Source organism: Protopterus annectens, chromosome 3.part1 (assembly GCF_019279795.1).
Source record: "Protopterus annectens isolate FY-2018-M chromosome 3.part1, PAN1.0, whole genome shotgun sequence".
Classification (NCBI taxonomy): Eukaryota; Metazoa; Chordata; order Ceratodontiformes; family Protopteridae; genus Protopterus; species Protopterus annectens.
In genome coordinates this window covers 450,560,822-450,574,675 of record NC_056732.1, presented here as the reverse complement: position 1 = coordinate 450,574,675, position 13,854 = coordinate 450,560,822, and the positions used below count along the sequence as shown (strand labels likewise).

At 40.1% G+C, this 13,854-nt stretch overlaps 1 protein-coding gene across 1 annotated transcript in view; it reads right to left on the bottom strand.

The window, feature by feature from the left end:
- PRKAG2 (protein kinase AMP-activated non-catalytic subunit gamma 2) overlaps window positions 1-13,854 on the bottom strand; it is a 3,182,689-nt gene that overhangs the window by 635,949 nt on the left and 2,532,886 nt on the right. Inside the window, 1 exon segment of the mRNA XM_044066896.1 lies at window positions 3,482-3,563. Coding sequence (XP_043922831.1) covers window positions 3,482-3,563 — 82 coding nt within the window.

Sequence of the window (13,854 nt, the reverse complement as noted above, 5' to 3'; positions counted from 1 at the left end):
AACAAACATTTGATGTTCCTACCTTTCCTAAAAACCACTCTAGGTGAAACACCCACACATTTTTGAATAATGTTTTCCTCAGTTAAAAAACACCAATTTTTGATAAGAATAGATCTTACCAATGGGGCATCTAAGGAAATTGTGGTAATAAAGCTCAATTTCTCATTGCTTGGATCCAAATGGTCCGAACTAATTGGTACTATTATTGGACCAAGATTCCCAACCATATCATCTTGTAGTATATTTTCAACAGGTTCTATATTTAAATCACCAGGGTCTAATACAAGAACAGGCGAACCAACAATTACACCTTTCTTCAAAAGGGGGGGGTAAAAAAGACCATTCAACCTTTTATGGTGAACCTCACAAATTAATTTGTCTAACAACATACTAGGGTGCCCATGTTTGGTAAACATCTCCTTCAAGAAATTACATTCATCCAAAAAATCATTCTCCAAGGTAACCATTCTAGCTGCCCGAACAAGTTGACCTTTAACCGCCGCCCTTTTCTGGAATTGGGGGTGGCAGCTGGAGTAATGAAGAAAGACGTTAGAATATGTCGGTTTCCTGAATATTTTTGAAATTAATCTTCTATTGGGAACATCTTTAATCAATTTAACATCCAAATATGAAATATCATCAGTCTGAAATTCCCAAGTGAATTTCAAGAAATTAGTATAATGTGTAATATCTTGGATAAATGAATTAGCTGAAAATTGATCCTCTTTCCAAATGATGAAAATATCGTCCAGAAAACGGGTATACCAGGCCGCTTTATGCTGGAAAACTACATTCTTAAACAAAAAGTGTTTTTCCCAAAAGGCCATAACTGTGTTGGCAAAAGTGCCCCCACAGGGTGAATCCATGGCCACACCCATTCTTTGTAGATAAAATTCTTTATCAAACATGAAATAATTATTCTTAAGCACTAAATCTAGTAAATAAATAATCAAATCAATATTCGACCCATCAATCCGTTTCTCCAACAAAAATTCCCTCATCCAATTACAACCGATGTCCTGTGGTATCACTGTGTATAAATCACGGACATTGATCGTGAGGAAATTTCTCTCTTCAGAGAAAGGGAAATTATTAATATTCTCCAAAAAGGCCCATGAATACCTACAAATCTGAGATTCATCCATTACTGCCAGTTTTAATTTACTATCAACAAACTTTGCACACCCATATGTAATGGATTGCCTACCATCAACAATGGGACGAAAAGGGGTTCCCCTCAGATCTTTATGGATTTTAGGCAGCCCAAAAATCACAGGGGAAGTAAGGTAACTAATAAACATCCGTTAATAAAAAGGTCATTGATAAAGCCTTAAAGCTATTGATATTTCCCATTTAACTCATTTCTTGAAACCTTGACATAGGCCTCATTCATAAGAAGGGTTTTCATTTTCTCTACATATGTATCCTTGTTCATAAAAATCAACCCTCCCCCTTTATCCGGTTTAATAAGTGGAATATCAGCAAAACTCAAAACTTTAAGGGCATCTTTCTCGTTAATAGATAAATTAAAATTCTGAAATTTGTGTGGGATCTTGTTGTTGAATGTGGCCCTAATGTCATTAACACAAACCTTTTCAAATAGTAATATGGAAGGGTGTAATGTAGGATTAAACACACTGGCAACCCTAAATTCATTAACAATACTAGAATTGTTAACAAAAAGCTCTTGTTTTTCCTGGCCTGAATGATTCTGTTTCTATTGGAAGTATTTTAAAAATGAAAGCATTAATGAGATGATGCTTTTTTATTCTGGTTTATATTTATATATGTTGTGTATATGTAAGTGTATACTTATGTAGTCACTGTTTAGTGCATTTATATTATATATATATATATATATATATATATATATATATATATTCTTTTTTTGGTACATTGCTCTTTTAATGTGAGTGTGTCTTTAATTGATTATTTATGGTGATGTCACTTAAGCCTTGTCTATTTAAGGATTCATTATGCTTTGTGAAATTTGTCTGATGAAGTTTGCCTATTTTGAGTAAACGAAAGCGCTAACAAAATTATTTTTCTGTGTCTGCAGTGTGGTTCTTCTCTTTTGGTTTACTGGTTTGTTCCTTTGCTTCGTTCAGTGTATAAGAATGACACAAAGCACTTAAGTGTGCCATGAAATTTTCAAAAAATAGCATAATGCTAACATTCCAACGCCTCTATGCTATTTGTGTAGTTCATGTTTCAGAAGTTGCGCTCTCCACAACACCCACATCATTTTCAAGTACTGGAGCTGACAATTACCAGATGACTTGAGCCTCACATTGGGCACTGTGACAAACTACCTATCAGCATGCCCTACAAAGACAGACTATCAAATATTCTCAGCCCTTTCTCCCTATATTGTAAAAATCCCTAGGTTCTCATGCAGAGTAGACAACTGGGCTAGAAGACAGCTCGTATGTCAGTTTCAGTGGTGTCATCTTCCAACACTGTCTAACTTTGTTGCTACCCCTGAGTCCTGTGTGTAACAAAAACTTCAGGTCCAACACAGTAGCTGATCCTGACAAACTACAACTCTGAGCAGTAAGTACTTCAGCTCCTTGGCTCAGTTCCAGTGGGCAAGTCTGCAAGCAAGTATGGGCTAAGTCTACCAGAAAGCAGTAAACACTGGTGAAATTCAAGAATGCACGTCACAGACATATGGCACATTAAGTACATTTATTGATGAGGAAATGTAATTCAGCTAGGAGATAAAAGAAATTGAAAGACTAAATAGAATAAACAGTTATTATACTACAACTTTCTCTGGGTAAACGTGCACATGCATGCACACACACACACACACACACACACACACACACACACACACACACACACACACACACACACTTTTCCTTATTTTCTGTCATACAGAAGTTAAAGCAATAGTCTATGGACTCGTGGCACACTGATATAAAGCCAAGAACTTGCTCTCCAACTAAAAATACCCAATGACAGAATAACAGTTTTTGAATTAACCAGATCAGTGTGTGATGATGAGAAATTAATATTAACATCTCAGGTAAACGAAAATGCAGCTGAAACTAACAAGCCAGGAAATTAGTAAGAAAACTAGTTGCTTAACGGATAACTGTGAACAAGGTCAGCAGAGAGGATCAGAAATAAACACAAAGTCTACATCACTCTCTGACCAAAGAATAGAGGGAAAGAATGGGGGTGGGGGTGGGGGTGACAGAATATCTTTCATTTGCATAACTCTGCTACTGCCCATTTCCTTTTTTAAGATCGCAATGAATGCATCCAGGCATTAATTAATTCTTTAGCAAATGTTACTGTAAACTATATTTTGTGTAACTAAATACATTTTTACTGCTGCAAAACATATACAGAACTATAAAAAACATCCTCCTCCCTAGGATCTACAGAAAAAGTTGAGTGATTTGAAAAGATTACAGAGACGTTCCCTAACCTGATCAAGTGGGGACAATGGAAATGTAAAATTTAAACTTACCCACAAAACTCTGTTTTTTAGTCTCCCACAAAGGAGCTGCTCTAACACCATTCGCTACCAAGGCAAAGAATGCCTTCTTAACCTGTAAGAACATAAAAATGCTGTTAGCATGCCACAGACTTGAAATAATCTGAATAGCAAGCCATATAACAAAACATCAGTAGTGCAAGTCAACAGAATGAGAACCAGAAGCACAATTATCTACTTCATTCACAGCTTTGTACACCTGCATAACCTCACACAAAGTCTACCTTAGGACAGGCAAAATGCTAACCTCATTGGAACACACACATCTGTCAGCTTGATTAACCACTAATTACACAAACTATTCAGACAACACCCTTGCAATTTATAAGCAAAAAATGCAGGGTAACCTTCTCCCATCCTACTGCCTGTCAAATAAGTTTTCCCTGTAAAGATACTGATTGCTTAAGGGTTACACTATGAGTTGACAGGTTACAGTCAGACAAAGTTACAACCTGACAAACACAGCCAGCTGTAGCCTAGTCCAGACATAAGACACAGTAAAAAGCTGTTTTGCATGGGGGCAAGACCCCTTGTACCTCTATGTGGGTGATGTCACTTCCCATGCCATATTACTTATACATTCAAACTTCATGGTCAGACAACCACAGATAAAAGTATGCACTGCAAAAAAACAGGATACATTGTCAACTATGCAAGACAAACAGTGTCAACAATGAATTTCTAAGACAAACTGCAATCAAACAGGTTTAATTAAGTTATCCAGTCATGAGTGAGGAGTTGCATCCTTATTCACTTCACACTCCAAATCTGATAGGAAAGCAGGGTTTACATACCGGTTGAAATATAATGCTTCAGAGGTTTTTAGAACCAAAATGTGTTAGTCTGAGATGGTGCTCCAGTGGGACAGCATGAAAGTGGTTCTTAAGGTCACCTTCAAGAACACAAAAAGACACTGCCTACAGACCATAGCCTAACGTTATGAACATCAAGAAATGTTTTCACATCTCTAGGCTCAAAGGCTTTAGCACTTTAAAGAAGAGGAACATCTTATCAAACAGACTTAAAACTAACACCAGAACAACCTTAGCCAGAAAACCAAATTTGTATGGATAAGATCCCTTTGGGCTAGATACTACAGGATACTAGCGCAGCATACAATATAGCATTAGAAAGAAGACAATTGCTTGTTTAACAAGCCTGATTTTTTTTTTGAAATGTGAGAGGAGGAGGTAAAGCAGAAGGTTAGATGGCCTCCAATCAGCTAAATATAGAATTTACACCTCTCCTATACATCTAAAAGGGAGGTGCAATGGGTGGTTATGCCCTAAACAGCGGAAAAAGTCACTGGTGATTTACATCCCTAAACATGGGAAAGATGTTAACACTACATTGCACTTCTGGACTTGTCTCCTTAACAATGACTAAGATTTTCACTTCTGTCACAGCCAATCATCTGGCCTTATGTTTCCAAGTTGGGTGTCCTTTACCAGTATGGATTTATAAGTGTAGGTAGGTGGGCACACCAGAAAACATTGCTTATTCTATGGACTCAGAGCTTTTAGTAATGCTACCCTAAATGCAAGAAAAGGTCTTTGACATGGTGAATTGAGCCTGTTTCAGGCTCTTTGGAGATTTCATTGTTTTTTATAGGCATGCTAACACATCAGACAGACACATAGAACAGAGCTAGAGTGCAGGTGCATGTGCAGAGAGGTCTCAGACCTTTGAGCTAGAGACAACAGGCAGGGGTGTCTTCTGTTCCATCATCTATCTGGTGTATACATCAAGATTTTAGCAAACACCATCCACCAAAGAGATTTTTTGGTGACTGCCCAACGAAGCATGTCCTACAAATTCTTTTTGGATGAGCCGATTTGTCTTGCCAACTTGGAGAAAATAAAATAAATCTTACTTTTCTAAATTCTTAGCAAGCTCATCAGATATTTCATAATATAAAAATAATATATATGGAAAAACTGATCTGCTGGGCATCAATTACTCCCCATCTAACAGGCAGTCTTTAGCATAAAAAGAACACCTCTGTTTTGAAGTAACTGGAGATTCAAACTGTAGCCACAGTGCAGGACTCCATGGCCCGGTCACATGAACACAAAACTGAACCAGTGACCCTCTGTGTATACATCCTTCTCAAATATACATTAGTGAAAAGCCTTTGATATTTTAGGAATCAGTTCCACCACAGATATTTTAAATGTCTGCCAGGTAGGACAGAATGTATATGGGAATATCCTGTGTGATGTAGATGTGAATGTTGGGGTGAGGGAAAATGTACCTTCCTTGAAGAGGTTAAGCAGAACTAGATGGCATCACTTATTGGGATTAAGATAGTTAGAATTCATGTCAAACAGCTTTTCTTCTTGGGCTTCTCAAAGAGAGAGCTCTCTTTCTGAATCGCAATGCAGCTAACAGTCTACTATCAGAAAATAAAGGACATGTCTCACCTGGGAGGGAGGGAGGGAGTGCACTTTGTTTTTATAACATACATGGCAGTGGTATGGATGAGTGTTACCAGTTCTGCTTCCCTTCTCAGGGCCGACTACCTTGCGTGTGGATTCAGAATGAAAATCTGCCAGTGGATTTTCTTGTTTGAATAGTGATTATATAAGAATATCTATCAGTAGCTGCTTGGATCCTAGTTATGAATAAAGGCTGAGATACCTACAAGATGCTGTTGCCCTACATGAAGAGAGAGAAGAAGAGTGGCCCTAATCCTCTCCACAACTTTTACTCATATTTCTAATGTGGACACACTGAGTGCATACACATTTTCTTCTTCTTTACCCTCTTTTTTTGTTGAGCTTTTCAATATGGATAAAGACACATGTAGAGCTGGTTTATGGAACAAGAATCTGTGGTACTTATTACACCACTGTTACAGCTGCCCTGTCTTTGCTGGGGTTTACAGTCTTTTTTGAGAGTTTTTTTTTTTCAGACTGTATTAGCAGCATGTTTTGATATACATATGGCTAACTGGTCTTAAAACAAAATCCGTCCCAGTTTTGTCTGTGCTGCCTGCAACCTGCATTTGGGAATAAGGTCAGACAGCTTCTACTACAGTGACATTGGAAAGATAAAGCAGCATAGCCCTAATCACTGTTTTAGAGAGAAAGGCATCATATTCAGCTCTAAATGTGCGACTCCTACAGCGAGGCCGTTAGGTCAAGCATGGTACTCCACAAAAAAGATAGTGTGTGAGGTGGGAATGGCTGGTATAGAATTCAAAGGCTACAAGACAAGATCATCAAAGTCCATTGTATGCTACATGGGGTCTATGACTGCCAGATTTAAGGAAGATAACCCCACAGTTGCTCTGTTCCAGTTCATCTACTTTTTCATTGCCGAGCCTTAGCAATTTACAAACATAAAGGTTTTACTATAAAGTTAAAGGGGCTCCTAAAATGAAGGAGACTGCAGGAAGTCAGAAAAAGACTGTTGACATACGTGGTACTAGGACAGCCAGAAGATCATACTACCCCATGTGCCAGATGAAGAGATGGAGGTGAGAACATGTTATAGGGGAAATAAGAATGAAGTTGTTTAGCTAAATGAAATTAAAATATATGGTAAATAGAAGCTTCTCATTATAAATAAAATTATTAATTTAAACAGGAACTAAGTTTGTTAGTGTTGCATTAAACTAATGGACTTGAAATAGTTAATTGCTTTACCATAAAAATAAGACAAAAAAGCAAAGAAAAATGAATTCAAACTGAAAAAGCTGAACCCTGTCCAAGTTCAATAAAGAGCATATGACATTACATTAGTGTACTCTAATCACAGGGAAGCACAGTGTTTATATAGACATTGCCTTAAAAGTAAAACTGATTATTGCCTTTCTGGAATTAATGTGACTGAAAATGTCAGTAACCCTTAAGACAGGGTCTATCTCTCAATATTATGTGCCACATTCAAGCTAAAACTAGGAATACTCAGCGTAGGCAATAATCCTTAATCTCAGCAACAAAACAAACCTGATCATCCTTAATTTGCCATAGCAGTGTCTCAATTTACTGGGCATAATCAACAAATTCAAATCTCATATGAATTTGTCTGCTATGAAAGATCTAAGATTGTGCTCGTCATCAAACTCTGTAAATTCAAGAGTTCTCTAAAGGAACATGTTCGACCACTAGTCATGAGACTACTTGATTTTACCATCATGGTAAAACAAAGTTCGTGATCGGAGTTAAAACTGAAGTGAGAACCTTTTATGGCACAGACATCTAAAAGCAAGTGGAATATAATAATATAATCTATACTATCAGCCCATTAAACAGTTTATCTGATATATACGTCTGGGAAACTGCCACTGACATATTATGATAACAATACTGAAGGGACTGCCTTCTCTAGCAAGTACTTCGAGAGTAACCCAGCTCCAGAATACACAAGTCTAAAACTTGTTCCAACACTACATTAAGGTCACCATCCAGAACCACAAGGTCACACAACTATATTGCATACATTTCAAATCTGAATGACTCAAGTAGAAAGTACAGAGAAGAACTATAAGCCATTCATACGAAAGAGAACCTACTTAAAGGATCAACAGCCAGGAAAAAGACGTTATGTACTCACCATAATGTTCCATCAGTGTCGTTCATTTTCATTCTCCCTCAACAACTGGGATCTCGGATCACAGCAGAACATTATTTTCAACTTGTGGCCACTAACAAACTCTCGAGCTCCTCCCTTACCCATAATGCTCTATCCCCTAACATACATCAGATCTTTTTTGCTGGCTTATTGCGTAAAAGGAAAATATTAGCAAAATATAAATAGGAATCTGTATCTAGAGCTCAACATAAGGAACAGTGGTTCCCATATAAGGTCTCATTCTTCCAGAAGTTATTAGTTCAAAGGTAGGGAGGGAAGTTGAGGAAGAATGAAAATGGACAACACAGAAGGAACATTATGGTGAGTACATAATTAAAATTGACAACATCAGAGAAAGAAGTTAATTCCTCAACAACTGGGACATGAGTTCCCAGCAAACTGAAATCCCGGGAGGACTTGAAGGAAGGATATACCAGAGCAAAGCTTAGCTGAAGACTGCTCTTCCACTCAAGACCAGATCCAATCTGTAATGTGCAATAACATTATGGGGGTTAGCCTAAGACGCAGCTGCACATATAACATTTATGGATGCCCTGGAAAGAAATACTGAAGATGTAGCCATGGACCTGGTTGAATGGGCCCTCAAAAGTTTTGGTAAAGAAAGGCCTAATTTGCTATAAGCAAAGGATATACAATTTTAAGCCACTTAGCTAAGGTTAGCTTTGTTACTGGCTTGCCCAATTTGGAATCCACAAAAGAAACAATCAGTCTGTTTTTCTAAAATGTTTTGTCCTATGTAAGTATAAACAAAATTGTCTGTGAATGTCCAGTAAGTCTAACATAAATTTATCTTTGTTTGCAAAATTTGGAAAGAAAACTGGCAAATTAATAAATTGGTTGATGTTTGATTCTGACACCACCTAAGGAAGAAAGGAAGGAAGGACTGTTTCGTAAAAAAACCCTATCCTTATGAAATACTAAGTAAAGAGGTTTAGAAGACAGTGCTTGAAGTTCTGAATGTCTTGTAGCAGAAGTGATGACTACAAAAAATGTAGTTTTCCAGGTCAGAAATTTCAAGTCACATTCAGCTGCTGGTTTGAAAGGTAAATAAATTAATGACTGTAATGCCAAATGTAAATCCCATGGAAGAGTTGGATTTTTTAAAAGGGATTCTCAAAAGAAGAGCACCTCTCAGAAAGGCTTTACAAAGTTTAGATGAAATCAAGGAGGAGTTTTCAATCTAAATGTGGAAATTAGATAAAGCAGGTACCTGTACTCTAATATTTGAGGAACTGGCTCCTTCATTGAAAATTGTTGCTAAGAATTCAACAACACTATGAACAGGTGCTGTAAGAGGGTCAATATGTTTCTGCTGTGCCCAAAAACAAAATCCCTTCCATTTACTTCTGTAAAGTTTCCTTTTAAAAGCTTTGTGGGAGCACAAAAGTTTATGATGAACAGCGGAGGACAGTGTATGTTGTCTGTCTATCAATGGAAATGGAGAAACCATGTGGTCAGTCTTAGGTTTGAGATATCCAGGTGGATCATGTCTGTCAGGTGAGACAGAAGGTCCAGATTTGGATCTAGACTCCATGGAGACTAGATTAGATGAGGTCAAAGGAAGGGGCACCAAATTTGTCTAGGCCAGTAAGGAGCAAGGAAGATGACTCTACTCTTCAACACGGATGCTTTCTGCAGAAATTTGGGGATTAAGGGAATTGGGGGATAAGCGTAAAGTAGACTGGGGGCCAATCATGTAGAAGAATGTCCCTCACTGACCGCCCTGGATGGGGGATTAGAGCAAAGAACCGTCTGCACTTGCTGTTTAGAGGAGAAGCAAATAGATCGCAGCATGGCTGGCCTCTCTGGCAAAAAATAATTTCCGCCACATTCCTGTTAAGAGTCCACTCGTAAGGTAGTAGTATGGACCTGCTCAGTTTGTCAGCTATCATGTTGGATTTCCCCAGAATGTGCGTTCCTATCAGAAATCGGTTGAATGAGATCACCCAGTGCCAAACTCCGAGCTTCTCAACATAAGGGGTAAGATATGGTTCCTCCTTATTTGCTGCTGTGCCAAACCATGAACATATTGACTGTTTGAATCGCAATTATCCCAGAAGGGAGAGACTCTTGGATTGGCTGCAGTGCTAAGACTACTGCTCTCATTTCCAGGACATTGATATGCAAGTTGACACTTCAGGGGACCATGTGCCTTGGAGTGCATCTCCCAGAAATTACCCCCCCACCTAATCTGTTGTGTGTCCCTGGTCATTATGGCCTTAGGGTTGAGGAAGAATGAAGGGATGGCCTTGCAGAACTTGATGTGAGTGAATCCACCACCAAAGGAATTTTTTGCACACTTGGGTAACTCTTACCTGGGCGGACATGTGTTGAAGGAGAATGGACCACTGATTCATTAGCATCCACTGAAGAATCTTCATATGAAATCTTGCCAGTGGATCAAGAACTATAGCTACAGCCATTGATCCCTAGGTCTGTAGGATTATTCGGGCTGACATTGCAGAGCTGTGAATTACTTTCCTGACCTGGAATCTGATGGCCTGAACTATCTGACAGAGGAAGAGAAGCTGTCACAGCTGTGTTGAAAATGGCTCCTATGAACTCCAAATCTCTGAGATGGTTTTAACTGAGATTTGTTGCAATTTATGGTTATCCCTAGATGGGAGCAAGTCTGGAGTACCTGGTTTCAGGTCTTATCAGTAGATGCTTGGCTTATGGAGTAATGAGCCAGTCGTCTACAGAAACACTCAGAAGCCTTGCAGCCTCAAGTGACCTGCTACTGCTGCCATGCATTTGGTGAACACCCTGGGGATGTGGTGAGGCCCAAGGTCAATGCTCTGAAACAGCAATGACTGGCTCCCAGCTGGAAGTGTAAATACCTTATGGATTGTCTGTTAAGTTTTATTAGACCTTCAGGATGCATACTATCAAACACATCCAATTATCCTTGCCCAAAAAGGGCAGAATGGACTGAACCATGACCATTCTGAACTTGGTGTACTGAACAGATTTGTTCAGACTGCTGAGATCCAAAATTTGTCTCCAGTCCCCTGTTTTCTTTGGCACAAAAAAGAAACTTGAGTAAGTTCTAAATCCTATCTGGTCTGCTGGGGCCTCTTGGATGGCTCTCTTTTCTAAGAGCTTTTGTATTTTTAAAGCTGCTGCTTTCCTCTGACTGGGTGGAACATTGGGAATTTTGCAACCTGATGGAGGTGGTAGGGAAAAGGGAATTATATAACCTCTAGAAATAATACTCTGCACCCATGTATCTTTTGCAATGTCTAGCCAGGCTCTTTGTTACAGGGATAAACAACCTCTGACTGCCTCCAGAGGTGGACAATTGGGCTCATTTCAAGAGCGCTGGTAGAGTTTGTCAGAGAAAGAATCTCTGGACCCAGTTCTGCGGGCCTACTCTGCTGTATGGGTGGCATCTTCCATTTGAGTTCACCCTCTGCCCCTAGGGGAACTATCTCCACAGGGATCTTGGAAAGTACCCTGAGACTTCCTGAACCACATTTTCCAACCTCCTCGTTGATTCCTGGAAAAGGTCTTTCAAGGAGTCAAAACATACTCCAAATGCAGAGAGGGTCTTTCCATCTTGCTCGCACCTGGAGTGTGTCCTTATCCTTAAGGCTGAACAACAAGCTTCCATCAAAAGGAGCACAGAAGAGAGAGGACATGACAGGGTCTGCAAAGTCACACAAGTGCATCCAGGCATGCCTCCTAAGAGGAATGTCTAAAACTGCCTCCCTTGAGGGACGTTCTGCCACATGGGAAATGAGCCTCATGGATGAGGTACTGATCAATTGAAGGGTAGCCAACTGCGAGGTCACAGAAGAAGACTGAGCTTCAGAAGTATTGGTCCAGAGAGGGAATTTGAAAGTTCTTTATCAGATCCCTCTGTAATCTTGTGAAATGTGCCAAATAATTCAGCAATCTGAGGGCAAAGGTCACTGAAGCATACCCATGCTTCCCAAATCTGTCCAATGCCCTAGACTCTCTATTAGGCGGATGGACAAAAGAACTCTGTTTCGAGAGTTCCTTCTTGGTGGCTGATGCCATGACCTTGGCATCTACGGGAACTCCCTTGATCCAAAATTCCTATCCTGTAGGTGGTGCCAAAATTCAGCCTGGTCTTTTGGGGATTGGCTCATCTGTGCCTGGTTCCTTCCACGCCCACCTAGAGATCAAATTAATGAGCTCATCCATGGGCAGAGTCACACGAAAGGTAGATGGGCCAGACCCAAAGGCCTCCAGGAATACAGATGCATCTCTGGAAGGGTTACAGGCGGACCAACCATCCCTCTGCTTAAGGATTTCTAAGATGTCTCCAAATGAGAAGTCTTCATGTGGAAATCTTGGGGACCCTTCCCCATCATCAAAATACATATCTTCAGTGACGGACTCCTGAGGAGAGTCCATGTGCCTCCTCTTGCACTCCCTCTGCCTAGGGATTTCTTCAGTGGGGTGTTCCAGACAAATATTGGAAGAAATAGTAATACTCTGCTGGGTAGCCTGGAGACTTTCAGCTGGCTGTCCCTTTGGAGTGGAATAATGAAGCTCAAGTCGCACAGATGCATGGGATCCAGAGGGTAAATCCTGCAGAAGCAGAGAACACTCTCTCCAGCACCTCAAAGGCAGAACGCCCCAGGGAGAAGTAAGTCAACAGAGCCAAGAAGCCAACCTTCCGACCCACTGGCTCCCCCTGTCCTGAAGGCAATCCATCTGAGGCAGAGGCTGGAGCTGAGCTAACCAATGCTGAAGGTCTAAGGGGCAGAAATGCCTCTGACAGCTTCGGACTCAAATTTAATGCCTCAGATCTGACAGAGACTCTGGCTCTGAGTGCTGCCCAGCTCCAAAGCATTTGGAGCCAACTCCATCAGAGAAATCTATGATCTTCAGATCCAAACTAGACAGATCCAGAAAACTCGGATCCAAGGGCTCCAAAACAACAAGACAGATCAGAGAAAGAGCCAAAACATGAGGTGTAGTACTAGCAAGGGCTTTCTGACCCCAAGGGGGTAGGAGACAGAACAACTCCCATCTGAATCTGCATCAAGAGAAACTTCCTCATCATTCTATCCAAACAGGCTTTGGTCAAACTTCTGGAAGAATGAGATAATGGCACTAAAGAAGACCTAGAGTGCTGGCAGGATTCCAAAAAGGGAGAAGGTGCCTAAGAGGGTATCAGATTTAGGGAGGGAGGATTATGAGTCCTTGGTAATGACTTTGGATCTGAAAGAAGAGGATCTGAGGAAGTCGATTTAATCTCAGACGCCAGCTTCGGGGAAGGAGCAGGCATTGGATTTGACTTTTATAGGCTTTTTCTTTGGGGGTTCAATCATCAGATGAGAGAGTGAGGTTGAGGACCCAGGTGGTCCCGAATGTTTGCCAGAAGGCTCCTTTTGTTTAGATTTTGGGGGATGAGCCCCAGATAGAGCCTCCGAAAAACAGGAAGGTAGCAAATCATTTAGAATCAATTTACTTTTCCTGTCCAGGACAGCCCTAGGATTAAAAGACTTACAAATTTTGCAATCTGTTTGAAGGTGATCTGGCCCAAGACAATATATGCAAAAGGAGTAGGGAGTCAGAAACTGGTAATCTGTGACCGCATTTCTGACATTTTTTAAAACCTGTCAGCTTATCAGAGAAAGAGAGAGAAAGAAAGATACCAACAATGGTATCAAGAATATACTCCAAGTCTATGTAAAGGGGTAGAGGAAAAGTTTACCAACTACAGTAAAAAGGAGTGCAAAAAGGGTAGGAAAGAGAGGTAAAACAAATAG